This window comes from Mastigoproctus giganteus, chromosome 14 (genome assembly GCF_048544385.1).
Source record: "Mastigoproctus giganteus isolate SK-2022 chromosome 14, ASM4854438v1, whole genome shotgun sequence".
In the NCBI taxonomy this organism is placed as follows: Eukaryota; Metazoa; Arthropoda; class Arachnida; order Uropygi; family Thelyphonidae; genus Mastigoproctus; species Mastigoproctus giganteus.
The window spans coordinates 88,856,949-88,870,962 of record NC_143588.1 but is presented as its reverse complement, the minus strand read 5'-3'; the positions used below and the strand labels follow the sequence as shown (position 1 = coordinate 88,870,962).

At 35.5% G+C, this 14,014-nt stretch overlaps 1 protein-coding gene across 1 annotated transcript in view; it reads right to left on the bottom strand.

Annotated features, from left to right (window-relative positions):
• The window catches only part of LOC150075329 (protein argonaute-2-like), a 384,361-nt gene that overhangs the window by 73,222 nt on the left and 297,125 nt on the right, over positions 1-14,014 (bottom strand). The window contains exons 14-15 of the mRNA XM_090388732.1: positions 12,441-12,600; positions 5,237-5,327 (exon numbers count right to left, since the gene is read on the bottom strand). Coding sequence (XP_090244858.1) covers positions 5,237-5,327; positions 12,441-12,600 — 251 coding nt within the window. The remainder of the gene's footprint in view (positions 1-5,236; positions 5,328-12,440; positions 12,601-14,014) is intronic.

Here is a 14,014-nt window from a genome sequence, read left to right as displayed (position 1 = left end):
TCCAGACCTGCACGTAATGCTCAAGGCGTGGCCTGACCATTGGCTTATACATTTGTACATAGGGACAATCACCTCCTTTTCCCTACTAGCAAAATTCCTGTATATCACTGACAACACCCCACTACCTATGATGTCATGGGGTGGTGACCAGGTCATATGTGATGGGTCAATAGCAAGGGAGAAGCACGCACAGTGGCAATAAGACCAATGTCTAACGTATTGCACTAAAACCGCTTGATACAACCTGAGCTTTTTTGACATATGACGTATTGCAGTATCGACGATGTATGGTATATTTTATAGAAAAATCCTTAAAAAGATTTTTTTTTTTTTTTCTCCCAGTGTATTTTAATTCTGTTTGCCTCCCTGTATCATGACCTTGTCTTCTGCAATAGATTGCTGGATTATTCTTAGCATTAAATAATTAAATTGCACAAAACTATGATCTACAAAAAAAGAACATAATTTTTTGCTACTTTAGTTAATATATTGCTCCAACTTTTTTTTCATTTAAATGCTGATTGCATTTCTACAAAACTGATCAAAACATCCCTATTAACCAGCCAACACAACTACAGGACCACTAATTTATTATCTTATTCTGTAAGACAATAAATTAGTGCAACAAAGTACTGGTGTGAACACCTCTTCTTATTCACTACTGAAGTATTTACAGAGTAAGTATAATGGGAATGTGTAGATCTTCAAACTTTTGTTTAGCAACATTTACATGCAAATATTTGTATGTAAATATTGCTAAACAAAATTGCACACATCTCAGCAAAAAATATGCTAAACCGAGCCTTGCGCATTCTTAGTTTAACACATATTATAAGGATGGCATAAAAATGACATATAGTTAGGTAACTTTTAAAAATGTTAATTAACAAAAGAATTAAAGTGTGTGTATATATATATATATATATATATGTTCTTTTACATTTTAGAAAAAGTTTCTTTCCAAACTCTTTAAAACATTTTCAAAACTATGACAAGTAGAACGAATTTGTTTACACTCTGCTCTTGTGCTTGCTTGGCTATTAGATCTTAAACTGTTCAGTAGGTACGAAAACTGGATAATGGCAAATGAAATGGAAAACATGGTATCCACAGCAGAAGGAATTCACATTAGAATTCATCATCATCATCAGCCATTTTCAATCCACTGCAGGATGAAGGCCTCGTCAGCAACTTTCCAGTTCCCTCTGTTTTGAGCACTGGCCATCCATTTACTACTCAAAACCTCATGAATTTCATCTATCCATCTCCGCCTTTGTCTTCCAGGTTTTCTTCTAGCTCCTCTTGGGTACCATTCTGTTATTTTCTTAGTCCATCTGTCATCATGTCTTCGACTTATGTGTCCTGCCCAAGACCATTTTAGTTCTTTAGTTTTGATAAGAATGTCCTTTACTTGAGTTTTCTGCCTAATCCATGTGTTTCTCTTCTTATCTAACAGTCTGATTCCCAATATAATTCGTTCCATTCTTCGCTGTGTAGTTCTTAGCTTCTCTTCCATTCTTTTGGTGAGTGCCCAAGTTTCACTTCCATAAGTCATGGTGGGGAGTATACATTGATTCATTATTTTACGTTTCAGACAAACTGGGATATTGCTCTTCAGTATGTGACTATATTTCCTGAATGCTATCCATCCAAAATTTATTCTTCTCTTGACTTCCAGCCATTTATCATTATTACAGCTAATAACTTGTCCCAGATAAGTACATGACTCCACCTTTTCAATTACTGCTTCTTCAATCATTATTTCCCTTTCCGTGGCATACTTGTTCATCATTACTTTTGTTTTAGCCATATTCATCTTTAGTCCAAAATCCTTACTAACTGTGCATAACTGATTAAGATTTTCCTCTAATTCTTTGGGATCGTGGCTTATGACCACAATGTCATCTGCAAATCGTAAATGGTTTAGGTACTCTCCGTTCACATTGACTCCTTTCTGCGACCAGTCTAATCTTCTGAAAGCTTCCTCAAGGGCAGCAGTAAACAGCTTCGGAGATATTGTGTCTCCTTGACGAACTCCTTTCTCGATTTTAAATTTGCTACTGTCTTTGTCTAGTCTAATAAAGGATGTAGCACTCTCATATATTTTCTTCAAAATCATAATATATGGAGTATCCATGCCTTGTCTTTCCAGTGCCCGAAACATTGCCTTATGCTGTATGGAGTCAAATGCCTTTTCATAATCCACAAATGCCAGGCATAATGGTGTTTTGTATTCATTTGCTTTCTCCATTAGCTGTGATATTACGTGAAGGTGATCCATAGTTGAGAATCCTGTCCTAAAGCCAGCTTGCTCTTTCGGTTGATTCTCATCAAGTATTCTTTCTAATCTGTTAGTAATGACCCTTGTGAACAACTTGTAGATGTGGGATAACAAGCTAATTGGTCTATAATTTCCAATTTCTGATTTATCTTCTTTCTTATGCAGCAAAACTATGATAGCATTATTCCACTGCTTAGGCGTCACACCTTTTCTAATGCACTTTGTGAAGAGCCTTGCCAGTTTTTGTGTTATGTCTCTTCCTCCCAATTTCAACAACTCTACAGTAACTTCATCTTCCCCCGGGGCTTTCTGATTCTTCATTTTCTTCAATGCATGTTCTACCTCATCAGGAAGAATATCGGGTATGTCGTATGTGTTGCTACTTTGCAATCCATCTTCCCCACTGCTGGCATCATTCCCCTGCTCCTTGTATAATTCTCTATAGTAGTCTTCTGCTATTTGAATTATGCCTTCTCTGCTGTTTATAAGTACACCATCGCTATTCTTCAGTTTCAGTATCATTTGTCTTTCTGTATTACTGCTCATGGCTGCTGATTTAAATCCTTTGTTTTCCCTTAATGCTTGTTCTACTTTTCTTGTGTTAAATCTTCTTATGTCCTCTCTGAGTCTCTTTCTAATGGCTTTGCATAACTCAGTATACTCAATTTTCTCCCTGTCAGTGTTTTTCTTGCTCTTCATTTGTCGTCTTTGGTTCATCATGACAAGTGTTTCTTGACTAATTTTTCTTCTTTGGATTTCTGTTTCCCTATAGGTTTCTTGGGCTTTATCACTTTCAGAAAGTTGTAATATTCCTCGTCGATATCTTGGTCCTGAGCAGTCTGCAGAAGCTCAAACTTGTTCTTAAGTTCCAGTACATATTGCTTTTTCTCCTCCTCTGTTATTTCAAAGACCTTTGTATTATTTACTCGAGTCAGTTTTTTCCTTTCCTTTCCTACATCTATATCAAGTGTACATCTTACCATTCTGTGATCACTTCCAACATTTACCTTATTCAGGACGGTAACATCATTCACAATATATCTTCTGTTAGTGAGGATGAAGTCGACTTCACTAGTTGTTAATCCATTTGGACTCTTCCATGTCCACTTTCTGTTCACTCTTTTCTTGAAAAAAAGTGTTCATTACTGACAGTCCTTGAGATTCTGCAAATTCCACAAGTCTTTCACCTCTTTTATTTCTTTCACCAATTCCAAAATTTCCTATAGTTCCTCTTTCTGCACTGTTTTGCCTTTTTCCAACCTTAGCATTGAAGTCCCCCATAATAATAGTGTAGTGGGTTTTCTGCTCATCTAGAAGACTCTCAATTTCAGTGTACATTTCTTCAACCTCTTCATCATCATGGCTCGATCTTGGTGCATAAATCATTATAATCTTTAGCTTGTACCTCTTAGAAATCTTGAATATTAGTCTTGACACCCTTGGTGATGTACTTTTGAATTCCAAAATGTCGTTTTTAAAATCTTTATGGACCAGAAACCCAACTCCACCTTCACTCCTTTCACTGTTTCCATTGGTGTACAGCAGATTTCCACTTGATAAACTTATAAGTGATTCATTTCTTCTTCTTGTTTCAGCCAAACCGTATTGCCACTGTGCGTGCTTCTCCCTTGCTATTGACCCATCACATATGACCTGGTCACCACCCCATGACAGTACAGGTAGTGGGGTGTTGTCAGTGATATACAGGAAATTTGCTAGTAGGGAAAAGGAGGTGATTGTCCTTATGTATAAGCCAATGGTCAGGGCACGCCTTGAGCATTACGTGCAGGTCTGGAGGCCTCATTTTAGAATTAGAATTAGCAGTGGCAAATGATGCAAGAAAGCAAGCTTATAGTTCTTCCTTGAATTTATTTAAACTATCAATTCCACAACAGATGAAGTTTTTTCCAAAAATCAACCACCCATTGGCCAAAGTCAAACTTCCACACAGATTCTGCAACCATCCTTCCCCACTTTGAATTTGTGCCCTCTCATGTGTGTGGTCTTAGCAAGAGGAAGAATCTCATCAGCACTGAGCTTGTTCAATCCATTTGAAGCCTTAAACACCTCAATCAGATCACCTCACAGGTGCCCAGCCACTAGACACTACAATTTGCAAGACTGAAGCCTTCTCAGTAAGAGCACTCCTTTGTTCTGCTCATCAATCTCGTTGCTCTTCTCTGTACTCATTCCAGCAAATACAGTACTCAAGATGTGGCCTGACTAGTGCTTTATACAATGGGATAATCACCTCCTTATCCCTGATAGCAAAATTCCTGTATATCATTGACAAAACTATGATTTATCATAAGTTACTTAGTATTTCACTATTTTTAAAGAAATGGTAAAGGATAAATATGCCATTTCTTTAAAAGGGCAAGACTAGTACTTCAGCTCCGAAAGTCTTTAAACAGTTGCTATATCAGCATATTGCAAGATTTTGGGTATAAACACATTGAAGACAAGCTTCTCGAAGGAACAAGAAGCATTAGCTAACTTTACACACTATAGGGCAGACCGTGCTAAACAATTTTATTATCACCTTTTTTGTTGTTGAATTGTAACTAGAAACCACCTGCTATCTCATAAGACCAGTAAGTCCAAAAACAGGCTGTTACAACAGTGGTGCATCTTTTCTTTTAAATAAATGAAAGTTTAATGATTCATTTGATGTTATTTACTTAAAAGAAGTGCAATACTAAAGCAACATGAACTTAAAAGGAAAACTTGTTCTGCCGTAAGTATTAAGAACACTGCATTTACCAGATAGTTTAAATCCTGTCAGCTATAAAAACACATGAATGGGTGAAGAAATTCTCCCACCATCATTTTGAAAAAGGAAGTAGCAATATTTTTATAATTTAAGTTCAAATGGATTGTTACAATTTTAAAAAGTATGAATCATAATTGGAAGAAAGAGGTAAGTAAAATTTTTATAAGGTAATTACAACTTACTGCTGCAATAGAGGGCTTTTTATTGTCCCCTGCAGGAGGGTGTGTTACATCAGCTCCCAGAAATATCACAGGTTCATTAAATACTTTAGGCCTGAAATTATAAACAACACTTTAGACTATCCTTTATTTTGTACATATCAAACAGTTTTTAATATATACAAGATGTGATCAAAAAGTGAGAGACTGATTGTTTTTTTTTTAAATTATGCTGTTGTAGCAGGTTAAGATTTAGTATTAGCAAATGATGCAAGCATATATCAGCAAAAATAAAAGAAACTATTTGTTCATCTCATTTGCTCTTAGCCTAATCCTCCCTTAAATTTACTCGAACTGGCCTCAACGCCAGATGTAAGTTTGTTCTGACAGAAACATACAGTATCTGTCAATTTTTAACTTTCAAAAAGGTGGAGATCAAGCATTTGTAAACAAGAGGAAAACTGGACATTTTTCATAAAAAATGTGGAAGGTTTCTTTAATATCCACACTACACTAGAAATTAAATTTCACTGGCAAGATACACATTTTATATTAAAATACAGGCATGAGATTATTTGCCAGTACAGTAAGCTTTTACACATTAGCTTACTGAAGATTTTTCAGTCTGGATTTCTGCATGGATATTCTATTAGACATCAACATCTTCAGAAATGCTAAGTCAAAGTGGTGTTCATAACAATGGCCCTGCTGTCTATCCTTGGCTGTCAGGATCATTTCTGACAGACCATTTTATCAATTCAACAAAAAGATGGCCTGAACCCAGGTTTTGTTTTTCTAACCTGGCTGATTTTCTCACACTTATTATTGCTATGCAGAATTGTTAAAATGCTACACAACTTGGGATAATTCGTTATATTTCAGGCAGCTGTATCAATTTCTCAACCAAGGACTACTATACAACAATTTTTCTCTTTTCATAAAAGCATCTGGAAAGTTCTTATACTGAAACTAACATAACTGGAAACTTGTCCACAAAAATTTCAAATTTGCAAAATGCACTGCCAATTGATGAAATTTATCCTACTTTGGCATTTAAAAGAACATTTTTCAATGCAAAATTGCACACCATGTACTTTATTCACTGAGGAAGTACTTTATTGTTGCAGTCACCTGCAACAATAAAGTACTTCCTCAGTGAAAAAATGAATGGCATCTTCTCTTGTTATAGGTTCTTCACGACCTTGGCAGATGTGCCTATGGATAAGTCAGTCATCTTTCTTGCTATGGTAAGAAATTTTCAAAATAAGTGGAAGATTTAAAATCTGTTGATATCTTAAATTGATACGTGACATTCTTCAACATATCCTGGATAATAAACATCATAAATAGATATGAGTTGTGTTGGGCTGAAGTGCCATGTTCGGACTTTCAAACACTAGCATAACACCTAACATAAACAAACAGCTTTATTCAAGTCAGAAGAGAGAAACATTAGCAGACTCTGCACGAGTGAGGATACACAAATAGAATTATCGCTTTCTTGCCCTGTTAAGGACTGCTTTCAACAGAACAGTACGATTCAGATGTTCTTTTTTCTTGTGGAGTTCATTAATTTGTATTCTTTCAAATTTTATTTTGGATCACAAAACTGATTTGGATGAAAGTCAATACCACTCACTAGTGACTGCTTGTACTTTTCATTTTTGTTAAATCTGAGAAGTGCTCATAATGCTTTTCTCAGCACCTCTTCTTTAAACACATATAGACTTGTCAGAAGTTGCCAATGTTCTACAAGCCTACTTAATTGATGTGTATACACATACTTCAATTCCCCCCCCCCCTTCAGTAGCATGTATAGTTGATACTGTTTAAATATATATCTTTTCTTTTAGTGCTCCTAGCTAGATAGTAGTAAATAGTGACCATGGACCAAATACTGATCCATATTCACAGGAAGGCATGTATTCACCCCCCCCCTTTTCAACAAACAAATTAATGAGATGACATCTGATTATCACTAAGTGCTCAATCTCCTCTTTTAATACTCTTGTTACATCAGTCTGCATGCTTACTAACATGGACATTATCAACATTTATATGTGTTCCAATTTTGCTCCTGAAGGGAATTAACATCAGAGTGAAGTAGACAAATTTTCCTTTAAAATTTTGTTTAAATTTAATATTTTTTTATTATTGTAATAATTGAGAGTAATATTGTATATTTTATTTTAGTAATTTTGTGAAATTAATTTCTACGATATTTTGTAAATTTAATCATTAATTTTTCTAAAGTATTTCTGCTAGGTTAAATTATTTCCAGTAATTTTGGAGCTTAAATTTAACTTCACTGATGGATAAAGTTTTTGGTAACAGTTTAATTTTTGTAATACCTTCTTAATTTAAATTCTGTAATATACTGTGAATTTCAATTTTACAATTTTCCTAAGTTCAAATTTTATCTAAATACAGTAAACCCCGCTATTCACAATATCTGTATTCACGGTTTCGCGATCGCTGATTTAATATAAATTGAAACCTAAAAAAAATGTGAATTTTAAAGCGCCGTGAATATTTTCCGCCATAAAAAAACATGGGCGTGGCTAAAATTATCTTTCCCGGTCAAAACAGCTTTCAGTGGGTGGCAGCGGGAGAGGGGTGACAAAATCGCGAGTGTGGATGTTTCTCGCTAATCCTTGTTCAGTATGTGTTATGCACTTGTCATGGAAGGTTTGGTCGTTTGCTTTTAATTTATATGCTTATAAATTGAATAAATTTATCAATTTATAAATTGATATGCTTACAAAAGTGATAAATCTACCATTTTGCATTGTAAAACAGACTTTTTCGAGTGTGTTAAAGGAAGAAAGTGCCTTTATTGTGGACAAGTTCTTTTTTACCCGTACAAAAATATGGCTACGAATAATAAGAGAAATGTGAAAATATGAAAGAAGGTGATGACATTAGCGAATAAAATTTAGTTATTAGACAAAATTTCTAATGATGAAAGTGTCTCTTCAGTGGCAAAACATTATAAAATCAATGAGTCAACGGTACGATCCATCAAAAAATTGGAAGAAAAAATCCGCCGTAGTGTCAGTGAAAACGCGTTAATTGCTTCAAAAATTTGCTCTGTAACTCGTGATGTTAAATTAGAAAAAAATGGAAAAAGCCTTAAATCTGTGGATAGAAGACCGTACTCAAAATAAAATTCCGTTAAGTTCACTCATCATTCGTGAAAAGGCAAAACTCCTTTATCAACACTTTAGCGAAACTGGTGATAGCACTGGCGGGATAAGTTTTTTTGCTAGCAAAGGCACTGGTTTGAAAGATTTGTTTAAAATTTCTAATAAATATTACATTTAATATTAAATTGTTTCTTATTTTCATTTCAATGCCATGCTTGCATTTCACTATGTCATTCTGAAGGTACATATAATACATACATAGACAAAATTTTAGACTAGTTTTTCTTATATATTTCATACTTTGGAACGGAACTCCTTTGGGAGAAAGGAGAGAAATTACTATGGGAGAAATAACTCAGTATTCGCGTTTTCGGTATTCGCGACATTTCTCAGGAACGTAACCCCTGCGAATAGCGGTGGTTTACTGTAATGGTTATTACAAGATCCACTTTTAATACAAAGTCCAAGGACTTAATGACCCAATTTCAATCAAGATTTCATCACTTGTATAGCCTGTGGCATATATTCAAAGGTTGTTTAGTAGAACCTTTGCAACCAAAGTAAGGAGTGTACTGATCTCAAATTAAAATGATGCATTACTAGAAGAATTTGAGTCACTAAAGAAATGGGTGCTTGCCCTAGAAACAAATGTAATTGGGAGCTTACCAAGCTCCCAATTACAAGGACTCAAGTATCTCATGGCTTGCCAAGTGATGAATCCCCAATTCAGGTCTCAGAAAAGAACAGTTGAGTGCATACTGCTCTGGTTGAAGGAGGTTTAGTTTTGTTGGAAAAATTTTGTTTGTCAGGAAAATGGGTAACATTTATTGCAATAAAGTTAGATGAACCAGTATATGAGGGTGTGTTTGCTGGAAGCATCAATTGATAATGTTACCAAAAGAGGGTCTGATTTTAAGGGGAGTAAAGAGAGCATCATGAATCATGTGGACACTAATGATATTAACTCAACACGACCTGATGATTTGTTGGATAAACACAGGATCATGCTGTAAAAATACCATGAGCTAGGCCAGAATGTGTATATACATGCCTGAAATTCTGCCCAGATATGATAGGAGGGATTATATGCTGAAAGCATTGTAGTAGTAGTAGAGGTATCTGATGCAAGAAAGCAAGTGTATGAGTTTATGCAGAATCAGCAAAAAAAAAAAAAAAAAAAAAAAAAAAAACACACCATTCCCTCCAAATGCCTGTCCAGTTCCTCCTTAAATTTATTCAACCTATCAACTTCAACAACGACAGATGGAAGTTTGTTCCAGCAATTAACCACCCGCTGGCTAAAGGCAAATTTCCGCACATCTATCTTTTCTTAATTTGAATTTATGCCCCCTTAGGTTCGTAATCTGAACAAGTGGAAGGATCCCATTAGAATTCAGCGTGCTCAACCCATTTAAGGCCTTATACACCTCAATCAGATCACTGCGCAGGTGCCTAGTCTCCAGCCACTGCAATTTGCAGAATTTAAGCCTCTCTTTGTAAGAGGATCCCTTCATTCCCCTCACCAATCTTGTTGCCCTTCTCTGTACACGGTCAAGAAAATCTACATCTTTCCTAAAATGAGGCCTCCAGACCTGTACGCAGTACTCAGGCATGGCCACACCATTGCCTTATACAGAGGGACAATCACCTCCTTCTCCCTGCTAGAAAAATTCCTATATATCATTGACAAAACCCCATGACCCGCCCTGGCAGCCCGTCTGCATTGCTCAGAAAACTTCATATCTGACTGCACAATTACTCCCAGGTCTTTTTCATTTTCTACCACCTTAAGTGTAGTACCACACAGTTGGTACATTTCTCTGGGGTTACTTCTACCCATATGCAGTACTTTGCATTTGTCAAGATTAAACTTCAGTTGCCACTTCTTAGCCCATCTGCCCAAATTATCTAGATCCTGTTGCAGTAGCACACTGCCATTACTGTCATTAACAACCCTGCCAACCTTTGTATCATCTGCAAACTTCAACATTAAGCCTGATATACCTTCATCAATATCATTGATAAATATACAAAACAACAGTGGATCTAACACCGAACCCTGTGCGACACCACTAATAACATTAGTCCACGGAGAGCAGCAACCATTGATTACCACCCTCTGTCTTCTCCCACTTAACCATCCTTTTATCCATTGTAGCAACTTACCCTTAATACCATTCTGCTCCAATTTGTACAATAGTCTTCCATGCGCAACAGTGTCAAAAGCTTTCCTGAAATCCAAATATATGATATCAAAATTATTTTTTGCATCCAGTTCCTTTGTAACCACATCATAATATCCTATCAAATTTGTCAGACAAGACTTTCCCTTAACAAACCCATGCTGTGTCTGAATTATTGCTGCAGTCTTGTCTAGATGATCCTACAATGCATTTTTAACCAGTGACTCCATTATTTTACCCAGAACAGAAGTTAAACTAACTGGTCTGTAATTACTCGTGTCATCCTTCGATCCCCCTTTGTGAATTGTGGATAAATTTGCACATCTCCAGTCTGTGGGAACCTCCCCTGAGTCCAAGGATGCTCTCATAATTATGGCTAAGGGTTTGCTTAGTTGCTTTGCCACCTCCTTTAATATCACTGGATTGATCCCATCCACCCTAGGTGCTTTTCTTATGTTTAACTTCAACAATTTCTCCTCCACTTTGCTTTCAGTTATTACAAAATCATTAAGTATCCTGCTACAATTTGATAACCTTCTGCCATTTTCAAACCTTAATAATTCCTCATGTGTGAATGTAGATGCAAAATACTCATTCAGTTTGTTTGCTATCTGAGCAGGATCATCAACAGTCGAACCATCGATGTCAAGTAGACCAATCAGATTCATCCCCTTCCTTTTAGAGTTTATATAAGTAAAGAAATCCTTGCTGTTTTTCTTGGCATCTTTTGCCAAGAATTTCTCGTAATCTGCCTTTGCCTGCCTAATCCTTTGTGACCTGATTACAGACTAGCTTATATCTGCCATAGGCTTCTGAGTTGCTTGATAATTTATATGCATCCCATGCATTTTTCTTCTCTGTTATGAGTCTAAACCTTGAACAATATTTCTTAATAGGTATGAAACTTTTAGTAGCATCCAAGTTTAATTCCTTGAATGCTTCCCACTTAGAATTTACCATTGGTAACATCGTCAGTTTATCCCACTGTACAGAATTTAAAAACTGTTGATTAACTCTAGACTCAAGGGTCTAAGGGAGGGAATTTTTTTTTTTTATATTAATCAGCCTGCCCACACTTGCAGGTAGAAGGAATTTATTTTGTAAATATGATATTCATTTGAACAAAGGTGATGCAAGGATTTAGATTTTTGTTGGTTTGTGGGGGGGGGGGGAAGAAGGGTAATGTAGACATGTTTATCTGATGATATGGGTAAAAGTAATGCCTGCACACATCTCAAGAATTCTTGTTTGTTGGGGAAACAACTGATGTTGACAAGATTTTCTGAGGGTAGCAAGGTTTCAAAAGAGCGATAAGATAAAGCTAGAGGAACAAGCCTAAACTTCAAGGGGTTTTGTCAGGGTAATAAACTATAGAAGAATGGTTAGTTTCAACAGTGTCTTCAAGAATGTCAGGGGTGTTGTCAACAAATTGGGTGAATTTGAGCTCCTGGCCAGAAAGCCACATCACTGTCCTCGTCTCTTCCAAACTGGTCTTAGAGGAATATTTTCCTATACAGTTTAGTTTTCTGTAGAGTTGTCTGTGCTGATCACCCACTCACTGTGAAGTTACGCTGCATATTTCCAGGATGATTAGTCACCTAGTAGAGACTTTCATCTGGAAGTGAAAATTAACTTCATGCAAAATAAGTTTGTATCGATCAGCACTGTCAAGGTTGTAAATAACAAAGTAATGTTGTTAAAAACAAAACAGAAAATAAACTTTTGTATATTACTGCTTAAAGGAACAAGTTTTATATGATGAAAAGTACTTGATAATACATTTAAATTACTGAATGTAATATCAAGAAATGAATTAGAAGTTTCTTAAATATAAAAAAAAAAAAAAAAAAAAAAAAAAAATGGAAAATTATACCAACAGCAACTGTGCCAATAACTTACCGAATATTTGGAACTAAAATGCTGTTGATTCCACCCAATTTCACATTAATCTTAAGACAGAGATTTGAAAGTGTTTGAGGGGAAGTTTTATTTACATTTTTTGCTTGTACACATTGAGTGGCCATTCCTAAAACTGTATCTCCAACTCTTTTTACTTCCGCTAAAAAAAACAAACAAACAAACTTTAGCTAGGTTTTTATGCAAACTGTCAAATTGTTTAATTACAATGTGTGTGTGTGGGTATGTGCGCACACATACACAGCTCACAACAAAATATTATAGGTGGATTATCTTGTGCAGGTTTTAACTATGCAAAAAAAAAAACAGTAAATATCACAAACTTAGAGAAAAAACTTCAGGTATACAAGGGGGAGACAACATTAGTGTCAGTTATGTACATGGCTAAGAGAAGACTAATTTTGCTAGCTACATAACTAAGACTTTTACATGTGTATGGTGCAATGCCATTATATATAAAACCAGGAGCTCACATCTGGTGAGTACGGGCTTGGCACACCCAGGGTCCTGAGCTGGATATCATCATTCTTCTCTCTTTTGGCGATTCCCTCCTACTTCTCTCTTTCAGGGTACTCAAATGTTTTTTGGCTGGAGCAGCATAAGCCTCAGGCTTTCTTGCACCATATGGCTAATAATAATAACAAATAGATCTCATATTCCTGAAAATTTTGTTTCTAAGTTTGAGTTTTTAAATATTAATTTTTTAATCTTCGCCATACTTTTGATGCAAATAGTTTAGAAACTTATTTCTAAAATGTAGATAAATTTTTTAAGCTTTAATTTGTTTAGTAATTTCATTACTGGAAATATCATGTAGCAATACATTATGTGCATGTTGTGTATACTGTTATAGTATGCTATATTACCTTGAAGACAGCATGCACACAAAAGCCAAGTATGCAAACAGTGCTGTTCTGTAATATGATAAAACACTGGAAAAATTTTAAACATTAAAAGGGCAAAAGAAATTTAAAACAATATTCATTGTGGTTTGTAAATATTCCAAGTTATGGATCATACTGTAGGACATCATACAAGCACACATGTACACAGTGTGCCTGTATAGCACACTGCATACATGTGTGCTAGTGCAAAAGCAGCAGCAAGCATGATCCCAACCAGAGCCTGGCTATATTGTTTGATTCTCTGACAGGAAGTATATGCAAAAGCATGAATGACTAATTTTGATGAACTTGGAAATGGGAAATGCTACTGGAATTCAAATCAGAACAGAAAGAAACAGAGTTGGCGGTATAAGCTAGCCAAGTAGTAGTGATATTTTTACATGGTGATAAGTGAGAACTGTTGCTTTGTTTCAGATTTTAGTTTATGCAAATAAACCTCACCAACTTGTTGCAGAATCTAAGAAGGCCTTTAATCTAATGCTGGAAGGAACAGAAGAATATCCACAGAGAAATGGTTTTTTAATAATCTTGTATAAAAAAAAAAAAAAAAAAAAACACCCTTTTGTAAAAAGCCAAAATGAACAGCTAAGTGTAAATTTAATTGCTTTTATAATAGTAAAACGCTTGAAGTTTTACAAGATAAAAAAGGAG